This window comes from Aptenodytes patagonicus, chromosome 8, assembly GCF_965638725.1.
Source record: "Aptenodytes patagonicus chromosome 8, bAptPat1.pri.cur, whole genome shotgun sequence".
Taxonomy (NCBI): domain Eukaryota; kingdom Metazoa; phylum Chordata; class Aves; order Sphenisciformes; family Spheniscidae; genus Aptenodytes; species Aptenodytes patagonicus.
Genome location: NC_134956.1, coordinates 24,181,617 through 24,195,295, shown reverse-complemented (window position 1 = coordinate 24,195,295; position 13,679 = coordinate 24,181,617). Strand labels below are relative to the sequence as shown.

General features: G+C 41.5%; 1 protein-coding gene across 3 annotated transcripts in view; it reads right to left on the bottom strand.

Annotated features, from left to right (window-relative positions):
- The window catches only part of GRM7 (glutamate metabotropic receptor 7), a 317,851-nt gene that overhangs the window by 27,746 nt on the left and 276,426 nt on the right, over positions 1 to 13,679 (bottom strand). For 2 of the 3 annotated variants that reach the window (XM_076346707.1, XM_076346709.1), the window contains 2 exons: positions 6,466 to 6,712; positions 561 to 653 (listed from right to left, as the gene is read on the bottom strand). In XM_076346707.1, the coding sequence (XP_076202822.1) occupies positions 583 to 653; positions 6,466 to 6,712 (318 nt within the window). In that variant the 3' untranslated portion in view covers positions 561 to 582. The remainder of the gene's footprint in view (positions 1 to 560; positions 654 to 6,465; positions 6,713 to 13,679) is intronic. The other variant, XM_076346708.1, reaches the window with a different exon arrangement.

Below are 13,679 nucleotides of genomic sequence, written 5' to 3'. Positions count from 1 at the left end.
CTCGTGGTTATTCAGGAGCGGTCACTGGGATCACCCACGGTGAAAAAAATATTTTGCAAACTTTTTTTGAGCCATTTATCATTTTAGAGTAAAGAAGGTTGCTCACATGTTAGCAAACATTATTTTTATGCTGCCAGGCAACCCTGCTGGTAAAGCTGCTAGAAATGACTCAGAAAACATTTTGTTAGTTGTTAGATCTGATTGCCATAATTAACTTTTGATGATTTGTTTGTTCCTTTTTAAAATTATTATCAAATATCTACATCTTCAAAGGCTTTATTGGGATCCACCTCCACCGGTGGGAAGTAGAAGACCACCAGTCCCTTGTTTTGGTGGGGCACAGCACAGGGATTAAAATCACCCGAGTCCTGGGTCTCCCCTTTTCAAAGCAAGCCCTTCACATGGGAGCTTTTGGTAACAGATACGTGAACAATTTTTAAGTTAGATACTTGTTTTAATATAGCTGCACTAATGCACATTCCTCATTTATTTAGGTATGTAATAATAATCATAATAAATAATTTGAGAATAAAGTAATAAGAAGCTAGATTTTTCCTTACCTTTTTGGAAAGCAGGCAAAAGCTATACAGTAGGTGGAAGAGTGTACCAAGTAACAGATTTTTGAACACTCTTTCTTACTGGTGGTATGCAGTCTACAGGAAAAGTAAATACATTGGTATGTATAATATGTCTGTTCACAATAAACTCTTCAAATTTTGCCCTGTCATGGAGGCCATGACATTAATCCAACTGAAGAGCTCAGATTAGAGCAGTAATAGTGGAAAGCTGAGAGGCGCCACTATATGAAATTAACTCTGGCTTAGAAATAAATGAACCAGTTCACAGAAGTTCAGGTACCTCTGAACATGGGAGCAGCTGCTCAGAAAAGAGCAGGTCTGGTTGATTTTTTTTTTTTTTTTTACTCTGCCCTGAGCGAACTCTGGAACATTTTGGCTTTAGTTTAAGACTCCCCAGTCCTTCCTCACCCAGGCAGTCACCCTCGGGTTCCTCGGCATCATGGACAACCATTTTAGTTTTTTTCCTTGGAAAGATGTAATAAGCAACGTCATGTCAGTGATGTTAAGGATGAACGGGAATGAATACACAAACACACCAGGACACAGCACGGGAGCATTTGCACAGAGGTGTCTGCACATCTGTCCGAGACAGGAGATGCTCGTGTTCCACATACACTATCCACAGCTTACTGATGGGAACCCACAAAGTCAGTGTCCATTCTCAACGCATGGAGAAAAATGAGGATGGACACACAGTGCTCTCGCTGCCATTGCGATAGAGGGGAGCTGACAGCGCACAGGGAAGCACCGTTTTGAAATGGAAACATGCAAATGATGCCCGGTCTGTTTGGAGACAACAGGCAGCGATTGCCCTTCACTACTGAAAACTGAATCAACGGCCAGGTAAGTTCTACTTAGTGCTAAATAAAGGAGAAAGGGAAAAAATCATCTTGAATATGTCTGCACAGGTACTGAGCCCTCAAAGCACCTGCTAACTTAAAAGTCCACAAACTTACAACCCTACTGAAAATTAGACCCTTTTAAGCTTTTAGACCTTAAAGTTTTCTGGCTAGGCCAGGGTGACACACCTTTCCTTTGCCACTTCTCAACAAATCTCAGCTAAACTCCTCAGGGAAAGCGGTCTCCTCCCATGAGCTGCTCTTTCTTTCCAACAGTTGTTTGTCACTTTGATGCACTTGGTCTTTGCCACAGAGATGCTGCATGCCTCCTGTCCGATACTGTATACTACCAGGCTACTCTGCAATACTCATCTTGATTTCAGAGCTTTATCAGTACAGCAGAGAAAAGCCAAAAAAAAAAAAAAGGGGGGGGGGGTAAACTTGACCACAGCCATTCTCATAGACTGTGAGATTTTTCCCATGAGATTGGAAATGGGGATGCTGGAAGACCAACACTCCCTGTGCCGCCAAGTCCCGAAAGACCCTACCCCGATTCCTGCAAGAAAGCATCTTCCCAGAAGAGCCGCTCCCAGGAAGCACTGGGCAGTTCGGTTTCCTTCTCATGGCTGCTTCAAGAGGGAAATGCACGAAAGCAAACGCCCTTCCAGTAAGGTCTGCTCGTCCAGCCTGCGAGAAGCACAACCTCCTCATCACCAAACAACCGAGATGCTGAGTTCCCTGTCGCTGTGTTTGGTAAAGCCATGAATTAAAGCAAGTTGCTAAGGAAAAGGAGCAATTACATGTAAATCTCAATATAAGTTAAGTATGGGTTGGAGGTTCAAATGTTTTTCTCATAGTCTTACACTCTGTTCTTGCAGCAGAAACACAAGCAGACAAGGGAGCAGAGGCACTCACTATCTGTTCAACTTCAGACTTGGTGAGAAGCATCTTCTCAAATAGTATGATATTCGACCAAAGACACATGAGAGCAGAATGAACTCGTTACACAGATGAAAGCTGCTGTGCACCAAATTCTGCTCATCTGAATCTGATGCAAACATGTATTAGCAGGAAAAAGCTGTAGAATGAGTAAAACATGCACATACCATATGGCAAACTGGAATGATTAAGAGAGTTTTTATAAGTAACACAGTTTTAGATTGAAAAGCTTGTCCTTAATATGTCCCATTCAGCACAAAAGCCCTCCCAGGACACGACTGGGGAGCTCAACTTGCGAAATTTCTTGCTTCCCATAGATCCTAAATAAAAAGCTGCAACACAGTGAGTGTCTGTTCCTCCTGATGGGTCAGGAAATAAGGTCACTGCATTTCAAGTGATTTTCCTCCCATGTTAATGCAGTTTCTTCTTTTATACTCACACTAAAACCCCAGTGCTTGAGCCCACCTCTCCTAAGTGCTCTGCACATTTTTTCCAAGCTCAGATTCCCGCAGATCACCCGAGAGTTGTGTGCAGCGTTTCCACACGATGCTCAGCGCTGCTGCTGAGGACCACCTGCTCTTAGGAAGTCACTCAGGTAATTTATAGGCCTTCCAGTTTTACATGCACATCTTCAGTTCATGAGGCGTTCTGTTAAAGTTTACTAAATCATGGACTTTTTTTCAAGGCTATTTTTCTGTAAAACCATCCACATTTTGCTTTTGGTTTTGACTCTGGCATGTAAGTAGGACAGGCCATAAACTTGGGCTTAGTCACCAAATTCCCCAATGTTGGGAGGTACATGAATCCCATGCTGGTGGCTCAGTGTTAATCGGTTCTTAGGAGATATGAAATATTTGTGTATTTTCAATAGAAATGGCAACTCCAGTCTCCAGTACCTGAGCAAGCCATGAAAAGCAGCATCACCAGGAAATACAATAGAAAATCAAACTGGAAAACCCAGCTGTACTTTTGCACTTAGGAGAAAACACTTGGTAGCTAAGCCAGGTCTGCATCTAAGCTAGCTTTGCACAGTGCTGATGAGTCTCAGACTCATCCTTTAATCCCCTTCAATTAATTTACTCTCAGCCTGACATAGTGAGCTCCAGAGGAGCCCGGTACAGAACTCACAAGCAGGACTTCCCACCCTGAGCTCCTCAGAGCAGCAGGTCACAACCAGGAAGGCACCTGCTGCAGCTGACCACCTCCCCTCCGCCTCTGTAGGTAATAGTCAGCCATCGTTAGCGGATCAAACCAATTTAAAAAGAGAGATACTGCCAATACATTGTTTTTGTTTTCTTTTGAAGAAAGATATTTGAGATTGGGAAAAAAATGCACATAGCATTGATGCAAGCATCTGGGGCAATTTTTAATTCACATGTCCTATTTTCCAATTGGTAAAATCCTGAAAATTTCCCCATCCGCTGTATAAAATATTTTTTGAAGTTAAATTGCTATGAAAACATCAAAACCTTATTCATTTATTGAGACCACATCCAAAATTTCACTGAAAATGTGGGGACATTTGCTTGGATGGCATTGCTTTTTTTGAGCTCATTAATACGGTTTTCAATTTTTCCACCTAAAATTGGAAATTTAAACATTTTTTTAAATATTCAAATTTTAAAAAAAGAAACTCAATTCAGGTATTCAGTGAATTACTTGTATAGACACACATGCTGAATGTTGCCTGATTAGGGGGTTGATTGACAACCTATTGAACGCTATAGGAAAGCTCCCACTAACTGCAGTAGTAGCCCACGCTGGGACTAAATGTACCCAAATACTTTAAGTACAGCAGTAGTTTATTTCATTTGATTTTCTAATAGCTTTTATTAACACACATATCCAGGGAATGAAATAGTAGTAGTAGGTGCAGCTGATAATATGAAAAGATGGTACTATATATAAAAATAATTAAAAGATTGAAAAGAAAATTTATTTTCCAAACCATAACAAATTTAAAAGCCCAATACTTGGAGAAAGACATATAAATTAATAGTATTGCACATTTCTTGACTGGCTAGGTTGAACAAACAAATTTATATGCTTTAGAATCCTACATGTAAGCAAATGAGTTCACAGAAAGCATTCGCCCTTCATGCACACTAATTTGGAATTTATGAGGGTTTTAATCCCAGTGGACTTTACCCCAGCTTTAAATCAGTGTTAACAAAACGGGGACTAAAGACTGGATGCTTAAGGCAGAAAGTGGTACATCTCGGCAAGCGGGGGGATTCTGTCCCTCACTTCTCCTGCCTCTTAAAAACTTATTCTAGTATATAGTCCTGGATGAAAAAATGTTGTATTTTACCAGGAATATGGTGGGTTAAGTGAGTGATATTTCTTTTTAATAAACATATCTCCTTCCCAGGGAAAAATCTGACTGATCTTTGGCAGGGGCAGAATATTCTCAGAAGTCTGAAAACAGCAATAAGATGCAGCACATCTCAGAGAATGAGACCAGGAGGGGAAACCCAGAGAAGGAACCCCCCAGCTGTAGTTCCCACAGGGTTCTACCTCTCTTTCTACATTGAACATTTCATCATCGGAACTTTTACATTTTTCTTGTTGTTCAAGTCTTTGAGTAGAAATTTTTAGGTTTTTTTTTTTTTTGGAGGAGAAACTAATTCCAACCCATTTGACCAGAACAGCAATTAGTGAAATGCAGTTCAGCAACACACACTCGCCTGCCCTTTCCCAGCTGCCTTTCAAAGTCCTCCCCTTCCCTCCTGCCCTTCCTCTGCCTCCATCCTCACAGGCCTTTTCCGAGCTGGCCGTCTCAGGTAGCAATGCTGCCCAAACACCTCGAGGAGCAGTCGGAGTTTGCACACCGGAGGGTTCGACCTCAGTAGCAGCAGCGTCACACCGAGGAGTAGATTTAGAGACCAGAGGCAGTGGAAGGGGTTCCTTCACCGTGGCCAATGTTACCTAACAGAAATTTGACTTGGAGAGGACCCTGCAGCTCTCACTCTTGCTGGGTAATACCCTAACGTGGGAAATACATTTATTTGCTCTTGCAGTGAGGGCTTTGTTCAATGTGACTGGAGGGGGCATAATATGGCCCTTAATCTATGAGAAGCATTTCCTTACTGTCTTATGTCAGAATCATAGCTCAGACAGTTCAGCTAGTTCAGTTCCCAGAGACAAATTTTGTTTTTCCAGTTAGAATATATTTTGTATACCTGCATGGTAAGACATCAGAGAAAAATACTCAAGGGGTGAATAAAGGGAGGAAAAGTGCTGTGTCAATAATTTGCTGGCTGTTTCCACTTTGCTTTGACAGCAGAGTTTCTGCTTTGAGGCAGATATTCAGACGGCAGTTAATAGACAAGAAGTGGCAGGGATTTCAGCAGCAAATGGATGAACGGATCATGGGCAAGGAAAGGGCATTTCTCTACATTCAGATCTGTTTTTCATAAAAACTGCAGACATGTCTAAACCTTTCCAATATGCTGCAAAGTTGTGCAGCTGTCTCCTTCCTCAACTCCTTCCAGATTCAAATGCAAATCAAATTTGATGGCCTCAGTATGTAATTTTGTGCTACAATATACCATGCTATGCACATTAAGGAAACTGGAAGCATCTTTTCGATCTATATTCCTTTTAAATCAGTGGCAAGATTTGCATGCACTTTTATAGGACCGGATAAAATCCTTAAATGGGAATCTTCCAGGATTGTGAGATTTTTGTAAAGAAACTTTGCAAGAAACAAAATTATAACTCAGGTTAGCAGAGTTATCAATGAGTTTGGTCCTTGTCCCTCCATTCATCCTGGAAACTGTACCTGCCAGGGTTAGGAAGGTTTGAGTTTGGCACAGGCTGAAGGGTCCGGTACTGAAGGATGCCGGACTGATTTCTCACTCACAGAGGAGGGAAAGGAGGAGGAGTTACTCACAGCTACCAAACATTTTGTGAGGAGTTGCTGCCAGCTGGCACAACTCAAAAAAGTGAGGAGGAAATAGAGAATTTTAAAGAAATTATATTTATGTGAGACGTCAAAAATCTTTAACTGAGAAGGCCAAATAATATGAAGTCCCTACAACTCAAATACTGGTCAACATCTCCAAAACCCCCAGCCAGCAAATGAACAGAAGATCAGCAGTACTCACTGTTTGGGTCTACGTTCTCACACAGCTCCGTTTTGGCTTCGCCGTTGGGCCTGTCGCTGGGTTTGTGCGAGAGCCGTGACGACATGGTTGCTGCTGTGACCACAGCCTTGAAGCTGCGTTTCCGCTTCTGGACATTCAGCTCAGGGTGGAAGATGATGATGTACACCTTCGGCATGTAAAGCATCCCCAGGGCCACTGAAGCACTTAAGTTCATGGATATTGTAAGTGTGGTAGTTTGTATGTAGAGCTAGGAGACACAACACATGAGACACTATTACAAATAAGATGACTGGGAAGCAGGCTGTAGTACTTCAAACATTAAGTAACCATTTAAAAGCATTTTTAAAAGCATTTTTAATGAGTCTGCAAGCAAAGATGCGTGAGCTGAGACCTTTGCACTGCAAAACACCGTGAGGTCCAACACACATCAGCTACCTGCGGTATCAACAGCCTCTTTAGAGGCTCAATGCTAGAAACTTTCAGTGTCCTTAACAATACAATTTCTACTGTATGCTGATGGTATAGCTTCCGTTTGCTTATTTAAAGAGTGAAGATCATATTTGGATTGAAATAATGCTAGTATAAATTTAAATTTAGGTCTACTGTAAGTTATAGAAGAGGAACTATAATAATACAGGTTAGTAAAAAAATCTTACTTTTTTAAAAAATTTGAGGAAAGTGGGATTTTATTTGTTTTTACTATACTTTAATTCTCTACAATTCATTGAAATAACTTTGCAGAGAATACACAATGATTTGTGTGCTCGTGACATTCAGCTATGCTTATTATGAAAAAATAGTATATATGCAAGTCAGAGAACAGGTACTGCCATGAGATGAGTATTCAAAGAAACCACAAGGATTTAAAAACATACTCCACAGTATGTAACTACAACATGCAAATATACAGGGGTGGAAAAGCCTTTTTTTTTCTTTTTTTTTTTAATTATCTTTTCAGAGGATACACTTAATAGATAAACTAGAGCAATTCTTGTGACTTAAGGGGATGAGGCACAGTTAAAACTTAAAAAGCAGAGAGGCAGCACAGTACAGGTGTGAGGGAGCTGAAGAGGGAGCAAAGTCTCTGCGGATCCTCTTCAAAAATTAAATATACGGTAATTCCATGTAAATGGGAAAATCATTACACGTTGAGGGTGATTTCTTCAGAACACTATTTCCTCTTCTCCTCCTATTCAGTGCTAATCAGTCTGAATTTTTGATGGAAAAACTCTATGAATAAATATAATGGCAGGGTAAAATGCTGACTATGCCCAGGTATTTCCAAATTCCCATATTTGTAAAAATATTAATGTCTCCAGACTTGCTAGTTATATCTACATAACAGTTGCTATTATAGTGATTAAGACCACCAGTGGAAGCAATAAAAAGCCTTACAGAAAACATAAAAATCGTGCTGTGCACGGATGTGTCTCCATACAGATGCACACAAGCAAAAACTAAAGTGCTTTCTCAGTTTCTATTTACTCATTATCAGAAGGAAATGACACTGATGTTCCCAGAAATTTTGCCAAAGTCAGGTCATTGGGACATAACCCATCTCATCCTGTGAAAAGATAGGCTGGGACAAGCTACACCATTCGAGGCTGGGAGGGAGCCCAAGGGGTCACCTCGTCTAAAACCCTACCCCAAGAAAAAGCCATTTACACCAGAACTACTTCTGACGGATCACCCTGTCTACCCGTGTCCTAAAACCGTCCTCTGAATGAGGTTGCACAGCCTCCTAACCAAACTCTTGCAGAGTGCTCAGGTCTCCAAAACATTTGGTCTGTACCTGAACGAAGCTGCTAATTGTCCTCTCCTGGTGAAACAAAGCGCAAGTGGCCACCACGCCCTCCGTTACCTTCTTTTATATATCTAAATAGTTACTGTCTTTTGGAGAACTTTCAAAGAGCAGTATGGTACCATGTTGCCCCTTGGTCTTTGACAGGTAACAGGGCAATTTCTCCCAACTTCAGCCACTGGGAAGACCTCAGGTCCTTCTGTCTCCCCCTAACCTGGACACTGCCGTCGATCCTCTGCTTCACCGAGATGCGATGCTCCAAGCCGGTGTGGTGCTCTGCTGAAGCCTCCTTACTGGAGGATTATTTTCTGAATTTATCTTATAGCACTGCTGTGAAACACGATGTTTCTTTTTCTCAGTCTGGTAGTGTTGTTGCCTGCTGCTCTTCACTGCGGAGTTACTACCTGGGTGGTTATTCCTCACCTTATACCTTGCAGCTGAATGTTGTTACACTACAGACATACTCTATAGCTTTACTTCTATGTACGTAAGCACTATGTCTATTTATTTTATAAGAACATTTAAAAGAGAAGACAGTTCGCAATGCATTTGCTTCCTTGGAGCTGATCCTCCTTTCAGTTTTGTTCACATAAATCAGCTGTAACTCAGTTGGGGTCAAGTGTATTGCATTGATATAAATACACAGACTTAAATATTCATTAATTAAATTCAATACATCTTTGAAAATTGGAAATAAAATATATAGAATGTAACATTTAAGGGCTGAAGGATAAACAGGAAGATACCCACCTTATCTTCAAAGTGTTTGTAACTTACTTACTACCAGCTTTTATCCTTGCTAAGTAAGGTAATTATTATTTCTATTTTACAAAGAGCTCCTGCGATTGCTATAGGAGCTGCAGGTACCAACACCTCTAAAGGCCAGGAAGATGCTGTGGACAGCAAACTTCACAAATTACATTACACCTAGGGACTGTCTGGTTCTCAGCTCTGTATTCAGACCAACCTCTCTCTGCTAATACTTGGGAAGAAAACTTGCTTAAATAATGTCTGAAGTCCTCCTGGTTTAGTCTGAAAAGGATGTGGCTCTGTAACACGTGTTCAATAAGAATTACCTCTGTTTCTGTATACAAGATATGTAACTAAACCTGACAGGCACTGAATATCTATTAAGCAGTATTACTGAATGAGATCTACATTTCTACAAGGTTAGAAAAGATCTATGTTGGTGAAGAGCTCTGTCACAAGTACAGAAGATGTATCGGCACTTCAAAGCGGTGTTTTGTTCAGCAGTTATCTCCAATGACTTGAACTCGCAGAAAGTCTGTTCAAGTAGCAATATGGTGAAAAATGCATGGTAACGTTTTGCAACTAACTCTTGATTCACCTTCCTGGAGAACATAAAAACCTTTATACAGAAAGCAGGAATTTGGACCACAGGACAAAAAATAATAAATAAAAAAAAAGGGGGAGAAAAGCTAATGGCACAGCATTGCCAGCATAACACACATAATTAGCTGTTTATGTTCCACAGACAGAAATAGCATATTTATGTTTAAGTACAGATGTTCTCCACCCAAATCCCACTTCTTCTTCAGCATGGAAAACAACAGCTCCCCATAGGAATTCTGACGAACTCGTCAGTTAAGCAAAATAACTTTATATCACCACGCTCAGACACATAGGTCATAGACACACTGTGTGGGACAGCAGCTAAAAATCCTAGAAAAGCAGAAGGGAAGATGCATTTTGAGTAAGAGCTGCTTTTAAAAGCACTATGTAGCACGAAGTTTTCAAATGGATCCTCAGTGCGAGAAGTATTTGTTACCTACGCGTGGCGTTTTCTGAATTTTGGAAGAGCTGACTAGTTTGATATGCGATACTAACGTTTCCTTTCAGAAAGATTCCGAAGGGGACCCTCTTTGCACGGCTCCTTTGGAACAGGACACACAACCCGCACTGAGGCCACCTCTGCCTGCGCAGGTGCCGGATAACTACATTTGATGAGCTTGTGGTTTTGCAGGTACCGGCAAAAATCTACCACCGGAGTAATTCGCCGTCCTCTGAGCCGCTGCTCCCGACACGGGTGTTTCGGGTGGGTGGGCACAGGTTTCCTGAGACATCGCTGGAGATTGCTCCTGAGGGCAGATTTCTGCACCAGTGCTCGAGCACCTGCACAGCCACATGCTACGGCCAGCCGCTTCCCTACGCGGTTTTCCATGGGCTACACCAGTGGGGATCTGGCCTGACTTGGAGGTGACTTACCCTGGGGATGGTTTGACCCAATGTCTTCCCCTTAATCCAGGGCTGCTGCGATTGCAAAAGCCGCAACCAGCAGAGTGCCAGTAATGTTTTTATCTAGGTGCACACAGGTATTAATTTTTATTTCCTCTTGCTATTAAGGGGTTGAAGGTTAAACGATTATTTAGTCAACGGGGTCTTTTGCAGCACCACGCCAGTCAAGTTTCCTACCTTGCAAATGCCGATGGGAGATAAAAGGAAGGGGAGAAAAGAGCTTTTGTAGAACAAGGCAGGATGAGTGACACACAATGCTTCTCATGACAAATGGGAGCTTTATAAAGATAAGGGAAACTAATAGATATGCTTATTATGCAAAGCCTTAGTTTTATGTATTTTATCTCTGCTTTGTGGTTTTACCAGTCAAACATAAAAATGCAGTTTACATGAAACTATTTCATTTCTTATTTCACTTCTTCTGATAAACTCTCTGAAAGCATTTTAGATGAATGCAAATGGGTGACTTAAAATACAAAGGATAAGATTTAACTGACAATGGGATTCTAATAATTCATGCATGCCTTTTACAGCTGGCTGGTGAAACCTGGTAGTTTCCAAACCTGAGATCAAATTAAGATGCAGATTTAGTGAGAGATGCTTGAACTTGACATAATGAGAACTGGGATTGAGCTAGGCATTGCCAGTGGAAATCAAAGCTTTCTAAAGCAGTGTCGTCTTGGTCTCTACAAGCCCACTCCCATGGAGGGTTTGAAGTCACATCTGCTACGACATAAAGGCCAAAGTCATTCTGGAGGGTCATCCCCAGTCACATCTCTCTCTTTCTCTCTCTTAAGCAGACTCCGAATTTTGAAAAATTTTAACTTAATGTTAAACTTAACACACTGCTGTTACAAATGCATCAGACTTTGAAGCAGCGCCCTGGAGAAAACTCAGCCCTAAGGATATCATTCACATGCAAAGGCACCTAGATTTTATCATTTATTTTACATAAAGGATTTCCATTTGAATTTTAGATTTCTATGTTTTCCAGATTCTTGCTTTATTCATGCAAATGGTGAAAATTCAAAACCTTGAGAGAAAATTAGACTGGTCTTGAATACACACATCTAATAACCAGCATTTTTTATAGAGCAGATTATATCAATGGATGATTTTGCATGAGCTAGGATTACTCTCAGAAGTAAAGCACTGCAGGATCAGGCCTTTCGGTCTTGGCTAACCCAGTGGATAGATTTCCAACTGCTGGGACATAATAACTGAAGTTATAGCTGCAGATCTTAGAAAAGTCTCTTTAGGAGTCAGAAATACTTTTTGTAGGCTAATGCTTTGCATTTACAGTCTAATCAGGAGCAACTGCTCCTTTTATCTAATTCAGCTTTCTAATTATGCAGTGAATTGTGTTATTTTGTAATATGGAAATAAAGTGGTAACTTGAGATATTTTTGGACTTGCGTTATCACAAACCAATTTGTCTCACTTTTATATGGGAATTAAAACAAGTGTTCTTACATATGAAGTAGACAGTTTATAAATCTCCCACAAGACTTCCAGGTCATCTGAAGACTTCATCTCATCCTCTACATTATGTTGTGCAAATATAAGAATGAGAAACATTTTTTAATAAAAATTAAAATTAGCTCCCACTGCGTTATATGTTTGCAAAAATATGGAAAGTAAAAAGACTTGAATATAAATGTGTTCTCAGACATTTTAGTGTCTAACGCCCCTACCCACCAAAGTTACCACATCACTTGAAAGGCAAATAAAAAAAGGAAAATATCTGTTTTCCAGTGAAACCTGTGCTTCTTGTACTTTGACTTTAAATCGGCTTCGCTTAGGGAGAACCACTGCCCTTCTCCCTCCAACAAAGGTGTCCACCATTTGTTACTCAAACCGCTGCCAGGGGCTATATCGCCTTTCTCACAGAGCAACACCATATTCCAGTGACCTACGGCCAGGGCCCAGGGCAGATGGCACCGTACAAAAATCTCCAGTCACAAAGCACCCCTAAAACCACGCTCATTCAAGAGAGACTGAAGAATCAGCAGCTGCCTGCACCCTTTTTGGGACCCTTCCTGCCCCTCTGACCGAGGGTCTGCGTGGTATGGAGGACAGGCTGCGGCCACAGCCCTGCATGGGCTATGTGGTGGGTGAAGGTCCTCCAGTGCCACCCCCTCCTTTTGGCAGCACCATACCCTCAACTGAAAAAAACCCCAAACCAAAAAACCCAGCTGTAAAAGCAAACGCCATTCTCATTTCCTTAGACAGCTTGATTTATGGAAGTTTCAGGCAACGGCAACTTTACCCAGGCAACCATGTCTTTCCACAAGGATTGTACACTTCCTGTTGTCTGAGAAATATAAAATATTATGTGTGAAGCAGTCCTGTCAGCTCTCTTTACCGGCCTGGCTCAGTAATCCTCTTTTCATGCCCCACTGCGGCTTTCCAGCAGCCCATGCACATCCCGGGTTCCCGCTGCCAGCTCCCGCGGATACAGACATACACTCGCTTTCTTCACTTGGATGGTACCAGTTCAACTGCACATAATACCACACCGCCCTGAAGCTTATCTACTGACAACTTCCAGGACCCCTGCCTCCATCCCCATCCTTTTAAGCATCATAAGCTGCTCAAGCTGTCATTTAGCAGTGCCCTTTGGAGAATAGAGCAGTTTGAAAAAAAACAAAACTCTTTTCCTAGATTAGAAGGTTTTAGCAGCGCTTAGGGGAAGCGGTTTCCCTTTCTTTTAAGCTAACATTATTTTGGGGGAAAAAAAAAAGATCACAAAAAACCCCCGTGGACACCAGGCTCCAGCATTTTGGACAAAAGAGGCAAACATCTGGCAAACGATCCAGAAGACAGGGATTTCCAGTTGCAGGAGGTCACTTAATAGATGAGAGACAGGGACTACACCACTCACCCGCTGTTCTAACCTACTGCTCCTAATGGTATTAATACAATCCACACTATAGCAGTCGTCCATCATACTTTTATAATATTTGAATATTTTATAGGCAGAAAATACACGCATATGCCAACACACACACTCTCTATACTTACGACAAACACTAAACGTTGCAATGTCAAGCAGTCAAGTGCTGTAATGTCAAACCAGGGTTCCCAGTGCTACTTTAATTTGGTCTCCCGGTACACAGGCACTATGACACAGCCATCAACTCCATGACTACACACG